The sequence below is a fragment of the Salvelinus fontinalis genome, chromosome 5, assembly GCF_029448725.1.
Source record: "Salvelinus fontinalis isolate EN_2023a chromosome 5, ASM2944872v1, whole genome shotgun sequence".
NCBI lineage: Eukaryota > Metazoa > Chordata > Actinopteri > Salmoniformes > Salmonidae > Salvelinus > Salvelinus fontinalis.
Window position 1 is genome coordinate 26,450,960 of NC_074669.1, and position 13,728 is coordinate 26,464,687.

Below are 13,728 nucleotides of genomic sequence, written 5' to 3' on the forward strand. Positions count from 1 at the left end.
CGTGGTATTAAGAGCTGTGTACAGTATAAATGTGTGTGTTATCTAACCTCTCCTCATATGGTTCTCTGTCCAGCGTTGGAGCTGTCGGCTGGGTCCTGGTCTAGAGGGTTTGGGCTGAGTGCTACTAGTGTCTAAGGTAGAGATGGTGAGAGAAAGGCGCAGTTACACAGCTCATTCCAACACTGGGTGCTCCTACAGACCAAATGTGAAAGCAATCTGTGCTACTAGTCAGAGACAATGGACCCTTTCATGAAACATTCATTCCAAGGGGGTTGGAACCAAGCTCCTATAAAACCGGTATTAAGCTTGTCAAATTGACTGAAATCTCACTAGAATGCTGATCAAGTAAAATCCACCTATTTATAGTTTGATATAAGGTTGGAGCATGGGTAGGGGTTACAATGTAGGGGTCAGTACCTGCAGAGCTGGAGGAGGGTTCCTGGCTGGTAGAAGGCAGGCTTGCGTCGTCTGAGGGCTGGGCAGGTTCCTCCATCTCCCCTGCCTGAGACGCCACAGGCTCCAGAGACACCTCCACACTGGACATACACAAGTCACAGTCATTTAATGTGGAGGATCACACCATTAACTACTGCTGTGGTTCAAGTTCAATTTCATAGAGTAAGCAAGATGGTCTCACCGGTCTCCCTCAGGCTCCATTAAGACATCGCTCTCGTCCCCAGGAGGGGGTCCTCCAGCCACCGCCTGGCCCGGGGTAGAGCTGGTTACCATAGGAACAGACAGGGAGGAGTGTTCGGGGCAGTCAGAGGACGGGACCTCTGTGAATATGGACACTGGGGGGAAAAGTGAATTCTGGAGTTCAAATATTACTGCCAATAATGAAACTTAATAGCCTGATACACATGTCACAATTCTCAAATTGTCTCTCGAGTCGAGATAGTAGAGAGAGAATGTGTGTGTGTGAACCATACCTGGGGCAGCCACCTGCAGGGGTGTGGTGGGAACACTGCGGCCCCCAGACTCATCCTCATGACCTGGCAGGAACAGAGGACTATCAAACATCCCCAGACCTACAACATACAGATACCCTTTAGAACCAAACCTACAATAAACATAAACCACACAATTTGAGAGATGGAGATACGGACGTGGCAACAGTAAGATCTCGTCCAATTAAAGGTCTCAGAAAGAAAGGGTATATTAGGGTATGGGAAAAAATAAATGGGATGAGGTGTGCCTGTGTACAGTCCACTACCTCCTTGTGATGCCAGCTGTCCAAGGTCAGAGTGGGAGGTCTGGGATATCAAGTCCTCTGGGGTGCCGAACCTGAACCGGGGAACACCAGACACCTGGGGAGAACTGGACCACAGAGAGAGGTCAGAAGTACTATGGGGTTAACTATGGGAACTTTACTAGTGGTGTTTAGCTGCTGATTTTGGTGTGTTTAAGTATGTGTGTTACTCACTGGATAGCTTCTGCAAAGCCGTCAGAGCGGTGTGGCACCACCAGAGTAGGAGTACTGGGTACCATCCTGTCATCATCGTCAAAGTAGTGCTGCTGTAGGAGGGGCGAGAATATTATACACACACTGACAACAAAACACATAAAATAGAGTTTAAAGGGATAGTGCGAGATTTTGACAATTAAGCCCCTTTCCTACCTACCCAGAGTCATCAGATGAACTCATGGATACCGTTTCTTTGTCTCTTCGTGCAGTTTGAAGGAAGTTGCTAACTAGCATTAGCAAAAGTGTTAACTAGCGTTAGCGCAATGACCGGAAGTCTATGGGAACAGCTAGCATGCCATCTGTTCCCATAGACTTCGTCATTGTGCTAACACTAGTTAGCAATGCCTCGCAAAACGACCTACAACTTCCTTCAAACTGCACGCAGAGACATACAAATATTATTCATGAGTTCATCTGACTGGGTAGAAAAAGGACTTGATTGCCAAAATCTCACACTATATCCCTTTAAGATGCAAGGGTGTGACTTACTCCGCTGCTGGCCATCCCAGGGGTGAGCTGAGGGACTCTGCCTACAGACTGCCGACGCATGGAGGGCTGTAAGACACGCGCATTACTGGTTACCACAACCTGATACTGCACAAATGTAACCATACCACAAACTGCAATACAATTGTTTTACACAGAGACACAGTTTAGATGATTATATTGAGTCATAAGCACACACCTGTACCTGAGCAGGGGGGCCCAGTTCCTGGGTGATGTTGAGACGGGGGGGCAGCGGGTGGGGTGCCCTCCGTGGAGACCGGGGCATTCTGGGAGCAGAACTGGTTGGTTCACTGGAGAAGGCTTCCATACTGCTGCTGCCCTCAACTGACAGAACAGGAGAGGGGAAACAGTGGTTTAGTTTGACAGAGAGTTCTCCTTTACATCAAAATCACAATAAAACAACAGACAACGCAATAATATTGTGAAATAGGCTCATGTCTGTATGAGTTTCCGATATGGTGAATCAAATGACTTGGTTATTCTACCAACAGAGTGACTGAAATGTATCACTCAATCCAGACAGACACTAACATATAACATCTCTCGCAGACATTCCTGCGAAAGTTTCATAGGTGGCTGCCGAGACAACGGTGTGTGACAGAGTATCCATCGTCTTACAGCTGTGTGTCTGGGAGTCGTACGGGCGCTGAGTGGAGTCCGATGCTCCTAGACTCTCCTCTGTCTCCGTGCCTGGGTCTGTCGCGTCAGCACCCTTTGAGGGAGGAGGAACGCACACACAGTGGGAGAGAGAAGAGGAAAGAGGGGGGAAGGAGGTTGTTACAGGATGGTTGACACGCACTACCTACTGCCCGGCAGTGTTGGTGCGGTTAGCAATGCATTCTGGTCCGGATTTATTTCCCTTGTACAGGTGTTCCCTTAGGAGGTCTTGTAACTTTACAGCTAGCTAGGCAGAGACGGTGCCCCCAGCCCCACTTTCTTCTGCACTCCCACCCTGACCACAAAGCACTTACCCCTCTCCACTGCCAACCCTCCAGTTCCCCCAACACCTCCCTCCCACACACACAACGCCACAAGATCACAACACAGACATGAGGTAGCAGAGTGAAGCAAGAGCACTGCTGAGACACTGTTTGGTCACACAGAAAAACATGCACGTGGTTACAACATTGGCTGGCTGTAACATCAACGGGAGGCGTGAGAGTGGAAAGAATTAGGGAGTGGGTGGGATTACAAAACATACTGGAAATGATCTAGTTCGGTTAGTAACAGTGTGCGTGTTGATCATACCTCTGTGTAGTCGTCTTCGTATGCCTCGTTGCCGTCTCCGCTACCTTCGTTGCTCTCCTCTCCCTCTTCTCCCATCCCGCCATCCTCTTCATCCTCATCTTCCTCCTCCTCCTCTTCATCATAGTCCTACAGAGAGGCAGGTATAAAAAGGTTGGTAACACATTACTTGACTCATAACAAGTTGCGCAATTACAAAGATAATTTTATATGGTCAATATAAAAATTAATATTATTATTTTTTCCCACCTTTATTTAACCAGGTAAGCTAGTTGAGAACAAGTTCTCATTTACAACTGCGACCTGACCAAGATAAAGCAAAGCAGTGCAACACAAACAACAATACAGAGATACACACGAGTTACACACAAATACGACAAACATACTGTTAACACGGAGGCTATGATGTACTGGAATCTTTTGCCTTGGGTGGTAGGGTTTGTGGGTTTTTACACTAATGTTGGTGTCATAACTAGACTTAAAATAACGCAATATGTCAAAACAGGTCTAATATGTGTCATAACATTCGGAAATCTTTTTTTTATACACATTTATTTAATCTTTATTTAAACAGGCAAGTCAGTTAAGAACACATTCTTATTTTCAATGATGGCTTAGGAATGTTCTGCCTCGACAGATTTTTAACCTTGTCAGCTCGGGGGATCTTGCAACCTTACAGTTAACTAGTCCAATGCTCTAACTCCACGAGGAGCCTGCCTGTTACGCGAATGCAGTAAGCTAAGTTAAGTTGCTAGCTAGCATTAAGCATATCTTATAAAAACAATCAATCAATGACTGTCATTTTTCCAATGTGTACTTAACCATAAACATCAATGCCTTTCTTAAAATCAATACACAAGTATATATTTTTAAACCTGCATATTTAGCTAAATGAAATCCAGGTTAGCAGGCAATATTAACCAGGTGAAATTGTGTCATTTCTCTTGCGTTCATTGCAAGCAGAGTCAGGGTATATGCAACAGTTTGGGCCGCCTGGCTCTTTGCGAACTAATTTGCCAGAACTTTACGTAATTATGACATAACATTGAAGGTTGTGCAATGTAACAGGAATATTTAGACTCATGGACGCCACCTGTTAGATAAAATACGGAACGGAATAAACGTTTTGTTTTCGAGGTGATAGTTTCCGGATTAGTCAAAGGTAAATGGTTTAGAGAGAAATAGTCGACGCATTATAATTCCTGCAATAACTTGCGGCTGAACTTGAAAGGGGTTCCTTCGTTATTTTACCGTTCATGTCTTCCATAGAGAATGTCTTGATCTACTTCAAATAAGGTCTGTGTTTCGCAGAGGAGCAGACTGACAGGGGACCATGCAGACAAGCTCTGCTTTCTGCACTACAACCTAAAACTTCTTAACTGGGAATATTGAAGACCCATGAAAGCTGGTGGTTCGGTTTAACACATGTTCTCATGTTATTTGAGACTAAATAGATTTTATTTATGTATTATATTAAGTTAAAATAAAAGTGTTCATTGTTGATTCAGTATTGTTGCAATTGTCATTATTACAAAAATGTGTGTTTGTGTATGATATATATAAATATATATATATATTTTTTTTAAATCGGCATCGTCTTTTTTTGTCCTCCAATTATGCGTATCGGCGTTGAAAAATCATAATCGGTCGACCTCTAGTCATGACAGTTATGACCAGTTAGGTCAGTTATGACATGGTTATGACTGTTATGAAGCTGGGTGTCAAGTAACGTGTTACCAAAAGGTCTCATAATCCAGCACAGTCATTGGTGAATTTAACATCTTCTTGAGTATGGGCTGCATATAGACCTTTTCATCCATTCTAATAGAGTTTGGCTCAGTTGGTAGAGCATGGTGCTTGAAACGCCAGGGTTGTGGGTTCAATTCCCATGGGAGACCATTATGGAAAAGTACGAAATGTATGCACTCACTACTGTAAGTCGCGCTGGATAAGAGCGTCTGCTAAATTACTAAAATGTAAGTTTGACAGATTTCTAACGGCCAAATACCTCAATTTTAGGCAAGATTTTCCATCTGCTAGGACTTGAGGGAGTTCAATTAAAGTGTCTAGCCCCTAAAATATTTCCATCAACAATATTTCCCTCAGTCCGTACCGGTTCCTCTTCCTCGTCATCCTCCTGCTCATCCTCGCTCTCCGAGTCAGTCACTATGACGATGACATCGTGCTGAGGGGATTCTTCGGGGGAGTCGTATGAGAGTGTAACCTCTGTGGGCTGGGACAGAAGTAGCTCTACGGGGACAGACTGAGACGCTGTCCCCTCATCAGCCTCGTCTAGTACTGGGTACTCCTCCACCACCTGCTGATATAGACACACACATGGCTACACGCACAAAAGACACACAAACCAGAAAGACCATCTCAGCCTCTAGACATAGGGTGGGTACCCGCATGCGCACACAGCCTCACCTGGCTGCTCTCTGGGGCCTCGTGACTCTCTCCAGGCACCAATCCCTCTGTACTGCTCTCAGCCAGCACCTCCTCCTGGGCCTCTGGCTCCTCTGGGTCTACCCTCTGGATGATGCGTAGCTTCTTGGGGATGGGAGGTTCAGACGGGTCCTCCTGGGGGGTGTCCGTGTCAGTCACCGTAGAGGTGTCCTGCTCCTCCTCACGCGGTCTCTTGGAGGATGTCCCTGGGGTGGCTGAAACTGAAGGTTGGAAAAGTCACATTTCCAACTTCACTTGGTGGATATGCGTATTTCATTCAATATTGGAGGCCCAGTGATAATACAGTGAGTATATTGCCAACCCTTGAGCTTAGTTAGACAAAGCTACTATACCCCAAATCTATAGAAACCCCAGGTTAGATAAAATCCCGTCTCCCACCTGTCCCAAACACAGCTGTGGACGTTGAAGGCCTCTCCACTTGCGAGCTGGGTGCAGCTTCAATGACGACTGGGGCCAGGGGCTGCTCTTGATTGGCTGGTTCAGTGTGGGGCAGGCTCTGTTGCTGTGTTGGTTGGACAAAGGCTGTGGTCTGGTTCTGCTGGACCGCCAGCACTGGGTTGGTGTTCTGAACGCTGGGGCTGGTTGACCGTACTGAACCGCTGGCACTGCCATACACGGTCACATGCTCCAGCGGGCCCTCAGAAGACTGCATGGCTAGAGGGGTCAGAGGGTCACTAGGGGGTCAGACAGGGAAATACCATGGCTACGGTCTGATTCTCTATCCTTCCTTCTGAAATGTGCATTAGTATCCGTGGATCTCATCAGATTCAAGTAATAAAGTTCACTTCAACTACAAAACACAATGCCATCTAGCACTTTTGAAATGACCAATACTCAAATAACTATGCAATAACATTCACATCACTATCACACCTAGTACCTACATGTACATATTACCTCGTACCCCTGCACATTGACCCGGTACCGGTACTCCTTGTATATAGTCTCGTTATTGTCATTTTCTTTATGTTATTGTTTCCTTTTTTGCCAAATCATCTTACTTTTTAACTCTGCATTGTTTGGAAAGGGCTCGTAAGGAAGAATTTCAAGGTCAGGTCTACACCTGTTGTAATGTTATTTGATTTAACAATGATATTAGCTCCACAGAACTCCTCACCTTCCTGGTTCTCCACCTGTGTGGTGGGCATGACGGTAGCAGTAGGAGTGGGGGTGGGCACAGTGGCGGGGGTGATCATGGGCCGGATGCTGGCCCGGGGAGTGGACTTGTTCCCAGGGTTGACAGGGGGCTTGCTCTGGCCCTGGGCCCCCAGAGGAGTGGGCTTGATGTTGGCAGTGGGGGGCTCTGAGGTACTGGCGCTATAGGGAAGGGGAAATACAACAGGTGAACAATGTAACACCAAACATCATTGAACGTGGTGTGCAGGAGTAGCATGTACTTTACCTGCCCCTGTCTGCAGCTGGGGTGGTCTTCAGTGGTCCTCTCTGCTCGGTGGTCCTCTGCTGTTCCTGGGCCTACAGGTAGAATAGAATGTGTTATTCGCACCACGGTCATAATGAATAGCAATCCAGGCTTGTGGGGTATGAAGCGGAAGTGCTCCATTGAAATCTATGCCTCCATTAAGCCCTCCATCTCACCTTGCTGAGGCCCTGTTCAGGAGGCTCATCCCTCTGCTCCCCATGTCTCTCCTGCTGCTCCCTCAGGTCCCGCAGCTCCCTCTCCTGTCGGCTCAGACGGCCCTCATACTGTGACTTCAGAGCACTGACCCTGACCTCCAGCTCCTCCCTCTGTTGCTTCAGCTCCTCGTTCTCCTTCTGCAGCTGGTCCTTGGAGCCTGGGGAAGAGGTTGGGATGAGGTGAAAGGTAAAAATGCTTTTGCCACCCAGCAGGGCCTAAAATTTTATTTAGTCCACCAGTAATTGTGGCAGGTAGATGAATATATTTGCCATAATAATAAAATAAAAAATAAAAAAACATGCGTTGTAATGTTTCTGAACAAGAAAATTAAGAAGTAATGTGGTACATTCATTACATGTTCTGTGACCAGGGTCTTGTCACCAAAATATCAGATGAGACAATGTTCTGCTGCCCCTTTAAGGACGCGACATTACCGTGCCAACAGGGCCACTCGAGTTGTGTCACGTGTCTGTGTTTGAGATGTGACTAGTAGTAGACAGCGTCTACAGCCTCTCTTTGCCATCAGTTGAAGCAGCAGATTCAAACTAACATTGAAAAACAACCACTCTTGTGAACAAAACAATCTATACTGAACAAAAATGTAAACGCAATATGTAAAGTCTTTGTGGTGGGGAAAATAAAAGGCCACTCTAAAATGTGCAGTTGTGTCACACAATAGAATGCCACAGATGTCTCAAGTTGAAGGAGTGTGCAATAGGTATGCTAACTACAGGAATGTCCACCAGAGTTGTTGCCAGAGAATTGAATGTTGATTTCTCTAACACAATGTCGTTTTAGAGAATTTGTCAGTATGTCCAAACGGCCTCACTACCGCAGACCTTTTTTTTTATTTTTTTTATTTCACCTTTATTTAACCAGGTAGGCTAGTTGAGAACAAGTTCTCATTTGCAACTGCGACCTGGCCAAGATAAAGCATAGCAGTGTGAACAGACAACAACACAGAGTTACACATGGAGTAAACAATAAACAAGTCAATAACATGGTAGAAAAAAAGAGAATCTATATACAATGTGTGCAAAAGGCATGAGGTAGGCAATAAATCGAATAATTACAATTTAGCAGATTAACACTGGAGTGATAAATCATCAGATGATCATGTGCAAGAAGAGATACTGGTGTGCAAAAGAGCAGAAAAGTAAATAAATAAAAGCAGTATGGGGGTGAGGTAGGTAAATTGGGTGGGTAGTTTACAGATGGACTATGTACCATGTGTAACCACGCCAGCTCAGGACCTCCACATCTGGCTTCTTCACCTGCGGGATCATCTGAGACCAGAGACCCACACAGCTGAGGAAACTGTGGGTTTGCAAACCGAAGAATTTCAGCACAAACTGTCTGAAACCGTCTCAGGAAAGTTAATCTACGTGGGCCTCCCGGGTGGCGGGTGGCGCAGTGGTCTAGGGCACTGCATCACAGTGCTAGCTGCGCCACCAGAGTCTCTGGGTTCACGCCCAGGCTGGGCTGGGTTCGCGCCCAGGCTCTGTCGCAGCCGGCCACAACCGGGAGGTCCGTGGGGAGACGCACAATTGGCATAGCGTCGTCCGGGTTAGGGAGGGTTTGGCCGGTAGGGATATCCTTGTCTCAGTATGTAAAATGTAATGAAATGTAAAAAATGTAATAAAATGTATGCACTCTACTGTAAGTCGCTCTGGATAAGAGTGTCTGCTAAATGACTAAAATGTAAAATGTAAATGTAATGCTCACCAAGATCTTGACCTGACTGCAGTTCGGCGTTTTATCCAACTTCAGTGGACAAATGCTCACCTTTGATGGCCACTGGCACACTGGAGAAGTGTGCTCTTCAAGGATGAATCCCAGTTTCAATTGTACTGGGCAGATGGCAGACAGCATGTAGTGTTGTGTGGGCGAGTGGTTTGCTGTTGTAAATGTTGTGAACAGGGTGCCCCATGGTGGCGGTGGAGTTATGGAAAGGGCAAGCATAAGCTACGGAAAACGAACACAATTGCAATTTATCAATGGCAATTTGAATAAACAGAGGTAGCTTGACGAGATCCTGAGGCCCATTGTCGTGTCATTCATCCACCGCCATCACCTTATGTGTTTCAGCATGATAATGCAAGGATCTGTACACAATTCCTGGAAGCTGAAAATGTCCCAGTTCTTCCATGGCCTGCATACTCACTAGACATGTCACCAATTGAGCATGTTAGGGATGCTCTGGACTGATGTATGACAGAGCATTCCAATATCCAACAACATCGCAAAGCCATTGAGGAATGGGACAACATTCACAGGTCACAATAAACAGCCTGATCAACTCTATGCAAAGGAGATGTGACGCGCTGCATGAGGCAAATGGTGGTCACACCAGATACTGACTGGTGGTTTTCTGATCCACACCCCTACCTTTTTTAAGGTATCTGTGACTAACAGATGGACATCTGTATTCCCAGTCATGTGAAATCCATAGATTAGGGCCTAATTAATTAATTTAAAATGAGATATTTCCTTAAATGACCTGAACTCAGTAAAATCTTTGACATATGGGTTTATATTTCTGTTCAGTATAAACGGCTAATAAACACAAGGATAATGTCCCACATTGTAGTCTTTCAAGTAAATTAGACCAACTTTCATGCCTGCGAACTGCGCCTCCAAAAATGTATCAGCACTTCACTCAGTGCGCACAGCTCCTCTGCCAGGCAGTGTTGCCGTGCGAGGTGGGATATAGGATTCATATTTCTTTGTGCGATTAGTAGATATGAAACAAAACAGCAGAAATAGTTTGAAAACAGCTACTGCAGCATTTATCTGCTATTCTTCTATAACCGCAACTTGTGCTCAAACTTGACTTTGACTATTTTTAATAAGCAAATGTAATGCTTGCACTGTAGAGCCCTGCAAATAGACCACCCGCCAACGTGGCTGGTGATATAGACATTGTTGCCTGCCAATACCCAAACCTATGCTCATTTGATGGGTGTTAATTTTTTCCCCTGACACCCAGCAAACGGTTGGGATGACAAGTAAAAACATTTGAGAAATCAGCATTCACATATAACTTTATGCAAAGCTCACCAAGACTCAACCCGACACACAAGCTTGCGCCGCAGTCAGGTTACCTGGCCTGGCCTCTTACCGATGAGCTGGTTGATCTTCTGCTTGGCCCCTACGAGGGCTTTTCTGGTCTTCTCCTCCTTCTCAGACATCTGCTGTCTGAGGGTGTCCTCCTGGGAGGCCTTCTCCTGCAGCTCCTGTCTCAACCTGGTCAGCTCCGTCTGCAGCCCGGAGGCCTGCTCTTGGGCCCCACGCACCTCTGCCTCACGCTCAGCCACCACCTGAGGGGGACACACCATGGTTTAGCATACCTGTAGACTTCCAGTCAATGCAATAACGCTAGATAGAGATGGCATTGGCTCTCGAAACTAACTTCCTTCAACTTTCAAAGTTTGTCACGTGCACAGGATACAGCAGGTGTAAAACCGTACAGTGAAATGCTTACTAACAAGCTCTTTCCCAACAATGCAGTATTCAATATCATACTGCACGCAGAGACATACAAATGCTATCCACGAGTTCTGGGTAAGTAGAAAAACGATTTATCCCATGAAACCTCCGCCTAAAAGAGTTAGGCAATTACTAGTTTCAATTTACAATTTTGGTGAAAGTGAGCCTGGATGTTGCCTGGAAAATAATGTAGAGCGGCGGTCACCAACCGGTCGATCTCCAAGGCATTCCTAGTCGATCACCAAACATTTCTGTAAAAAACCCAACGATAAATCCTTGTGTTCCTATTTTTTTCTTTTTCGCACTGTTGGTACACTCTATTCAGCAGCCCTAACACAGGGAAAGCAAAGTGTTCCTATTTGGAACCATTTAATGTTTCTGAAGGTAAAACTCCGCCTACCCGGCAGGCCCTAAGAGCAAATCAAGTGCACCTTAGGCAGACCAATCAGATAGCTTAGATCACCGTGTCTGCAGTTTCCTCAAGTCATAGACTGTAAAAAGAAGCCTTGTCAATAGAGACTCAACGAATACAGCAAAGCACTGCTGTTTTTGAGTAAGTTCATGTTTACATTGTTATTCAGCATTGTCAACACTTTAAAATGCGTGTTCTCCCTACTTTCACTCATGCTACAACCAGCACTGCAGATCAATGAATGAGTATAGCAAAGTGTTTTGATAAGCTTACGTTGTAATTATTAGAGGTGTGTTTATTTAATATCGAGGAATATTTCACTTTCTCTATTCATAGGAGTAACGTGAATTAGTGGATGATGCAGAAATAATGCAGTGCAACGTGAGTGTCGCCATCAGCTGGAAGACTGTCTAGATGTCGACCGATTATGATTTTTCAACGCCGATACCGATTATTGGAGGATCACAAAAAGCTGATACCGATTAAATCGGACGATTTTTCTATATATATTTGTAATAATGACAATTACAACAATACTGAATGAACAATGAACACTTTTATTTTAACTTAATATAATACATAAATAAAATATATTTAGTCTTAAATAAATAATGAAACATGTTCAATTTGGTTTAAATAATGCAAAAACACAGTGTTGGAGAAGAAAGTAAAAGTGCAATATGTGCCATGTAAAAAAGCTAACATTTAAGTTCCCTGCTCAAAACATGAGAACATATGAAAGCTGGTGGTTCAATATTCCCAGTTCTTCAATATTCCCAGTTGTGAAGTTTTAGGTTGTAGTTACATAGGAATTATGACGCGTCGACTATTTCTCTCTATACCATTTGTATTTCATATACCTTTGACTATTGGATGTTCTTATAGGCACTTTAGTATTGCCAGCCTAATCTCGGGAGTTGATAGGCTTGAAGTCTTAAACAGCGCTGTGCCTCAGGCATTGCTAAGAGCTGCTGGTAAACGCAGGAAAGTGCTATTTGAATGAATGCTTACGAGCCTGCTGCTGCCTACCACCGCTCAGTCAGACTGCTCTATCAAATCATAGACTTAATTATAATAAACACAGAAATACGAACCTTTGGTCTTTAATATGGTAAAATCCGTAAACTATAATTTCGAAAATAAAGTGTTTATTCTTTCAGTGAAATACGGAACGGTTCCGTATTTTATCGAACGGGTGGCAACTCTAAGTCTAAATATTGCTGTTGCATTGCACAACCTTCAATGTTATGTTATAATTATGTAAAATTCTGGCAAATTAGTTCACAGTTCATAAAGCCAGGCTGCCCAAAATGTTGCGTATACCCTGCCTCTGCTTGCACTGAATGCAAGAGAAGTGACAATTTCCCGAGTTAATATTGCCTGCTAACATTAATTTATTTTAACTAAATATGCAGGTTTAAAAATATATACTTCTGTGTATTGATTTTAATAAAGGCATTGATGTTTATGGTTAGGTACATTTCTGCAAAGATTGCTTTTTTCGGCAATGCGCTTTTGTTAAATCATCACCCATTTGGCGAAGTTGAAGTAGGCTGTGATTCGATGATAAATTAACAGGCACCACATTGATTATATGCAACAAAGGACAAGCTAGATAACCTAGAAATATCATCAACCATGTGTAGTTAACTAGTGATTATGTGAAGATTGATTGTTTTTTATAAGATAAGTTTAATGCTAGCTAGCAATTTACCGTGGCTAGTTGCAGCCACAGAGTCCTTTTGACGCTGCACTCGTGTAACAGGTGGTCACAATTACTTTGCAATTGTGGATTGCAATGTAATCGGCCATAATCGGTGTCCAAAAAGGCCGATTACCGATTGTTATGAAAATCGGACCTAATTAAAATCGGCCATGCAGATTAATTGGTCGATCTCTAACTGTGTCACCCTTTTCTCAGTGGAGGGAGGGAGAGCGGAGGGGCAGTTGCTCCCACTGCTCCCTCCCTCAGTCCAGTAAAAAAAGAAGAAGCTGTGCCTCAAGTAATACAACATATGATCTGAGAAGAACATTGGCAGGGTAATTCAAGCAGAGCCAATATGCAGTGATAATGTATTGGGGCTATAGTCTACTGCAAAAACCTCAGTTTTACAGAAATAACTGTTTTTAAATTGGTTAATGTTGCATAGGCTTACGTTTAAGCCATGATAAAAAATAAAATCTGAGCGGTAGATCTAGGTTTGTATTTTGACTCAGAAAGTGATCTTGACTCAGAAACGTTGGTGACCACTGGTATAGGGGAAACACTGCTCTGACCTTGTTGAGGTTATCCAGCTGTCCCTCTAGGTCTCTAGTCCGGGTCTCAGACTGTCCCAGGGAGTCTCTCAGTACCTGGACCTCCTGGGCTGAGGCCTGCTGGACCTCCTGCTCCTGGGCTGGTGTGGATGCTGCCTCTGACACCATCTGTAAAGGAGATCAGTCCAACACTCAATACAGCATGGCAGAATTCACACAATAGAATGTTTAATCAAGGACATCAGGTTAGAC

The 13,728-nt window shown here is 44.5% G+C and overlaps 1 protein-coding gene and 1 non-coding gene across 7 annotated transcripts in view; one reads left to right on the plus strand and one right to left on the minus strand.

The window, feature by feature from the left end:
• LOC129855413 (nucleoprotein TPR-like) overlaps positions 1–13,728 on the minus strand; it is a 47,460-nt gene that overhangs the window by 492 nt on the left and 33,240 nt on the right. Inside the window, exons 31-48 of one of the 6 annotated variants that reach the window (XM_055923054.1) lie at positions 13,498–13,644; positions 10,441–10,639; positions 7,280–7,476; positions 7,086–7,156; positions 6,801–7,000; positions 6,062–6,337; positions 5,645–5,883; positions 5,331–5,534; positions 3,221–3,346; positions 2,591–2,684; positions 2,151–2,296; positions 1,955–2,020; positions 1,424–1,515; positions 1,214–1,317; positions 930–1,028; positions 638–791; positions 418–536; positions 48–131 (exon numbers count right to left, since the gene is read on the minus strand). In XM_055923054.1, coding sequence (XP_055779029.1) covers positions 48–131; positions 418–536; positions 638–791; positions 930–1,028; positions 1,214–1,317; positions 1,424–1,515; positions 1,955–2,020; positions 2,151–2,296; positions 2,591–2,684; positions 3,221–3,346; positions 5,331–5,534; positions 5,645–5,883; positions 6,062–6,337; positions 6,801–7,000; positions 7,086–7,156; positions 7,280–7,476; positions 10,441–10,639; positions 13,498–13,644 — 2,617 coding nt within the window. Of the gene's footprint in view, positions 1–47; positions 132–417; positions 537–637; positions 792–929; positions 1,029–1,213; positions 1,318–1,423; positions 1,516–1,954; positions 2,021–2,150; positions 2,297–2,590; positions 2,685–3,220; positions 3,347–5,330; positions 5,538–5,644; positions 5,884–6,061; positions 6,338–6,800; positions 7,001–7,085; positions 7,157–7,279; positions 7,477–10,440; positions 10,640–13,497; positions 13,645–13,728 lie in introns of all 6 variants that reach the window. The other 5 variants (XM_055923057.1, XM_055923056.1, XM_055923055.1 and 2 more) reach the window with 5 other exon arrangements.
• Positions 5,047–5,115, plus strand: trnas-uga (transfer RNA serine (anticodon UGA)). Its single transcript has one exon. It is a non-coding gene; the product is annotated as a tRNA-Ser (tRNA).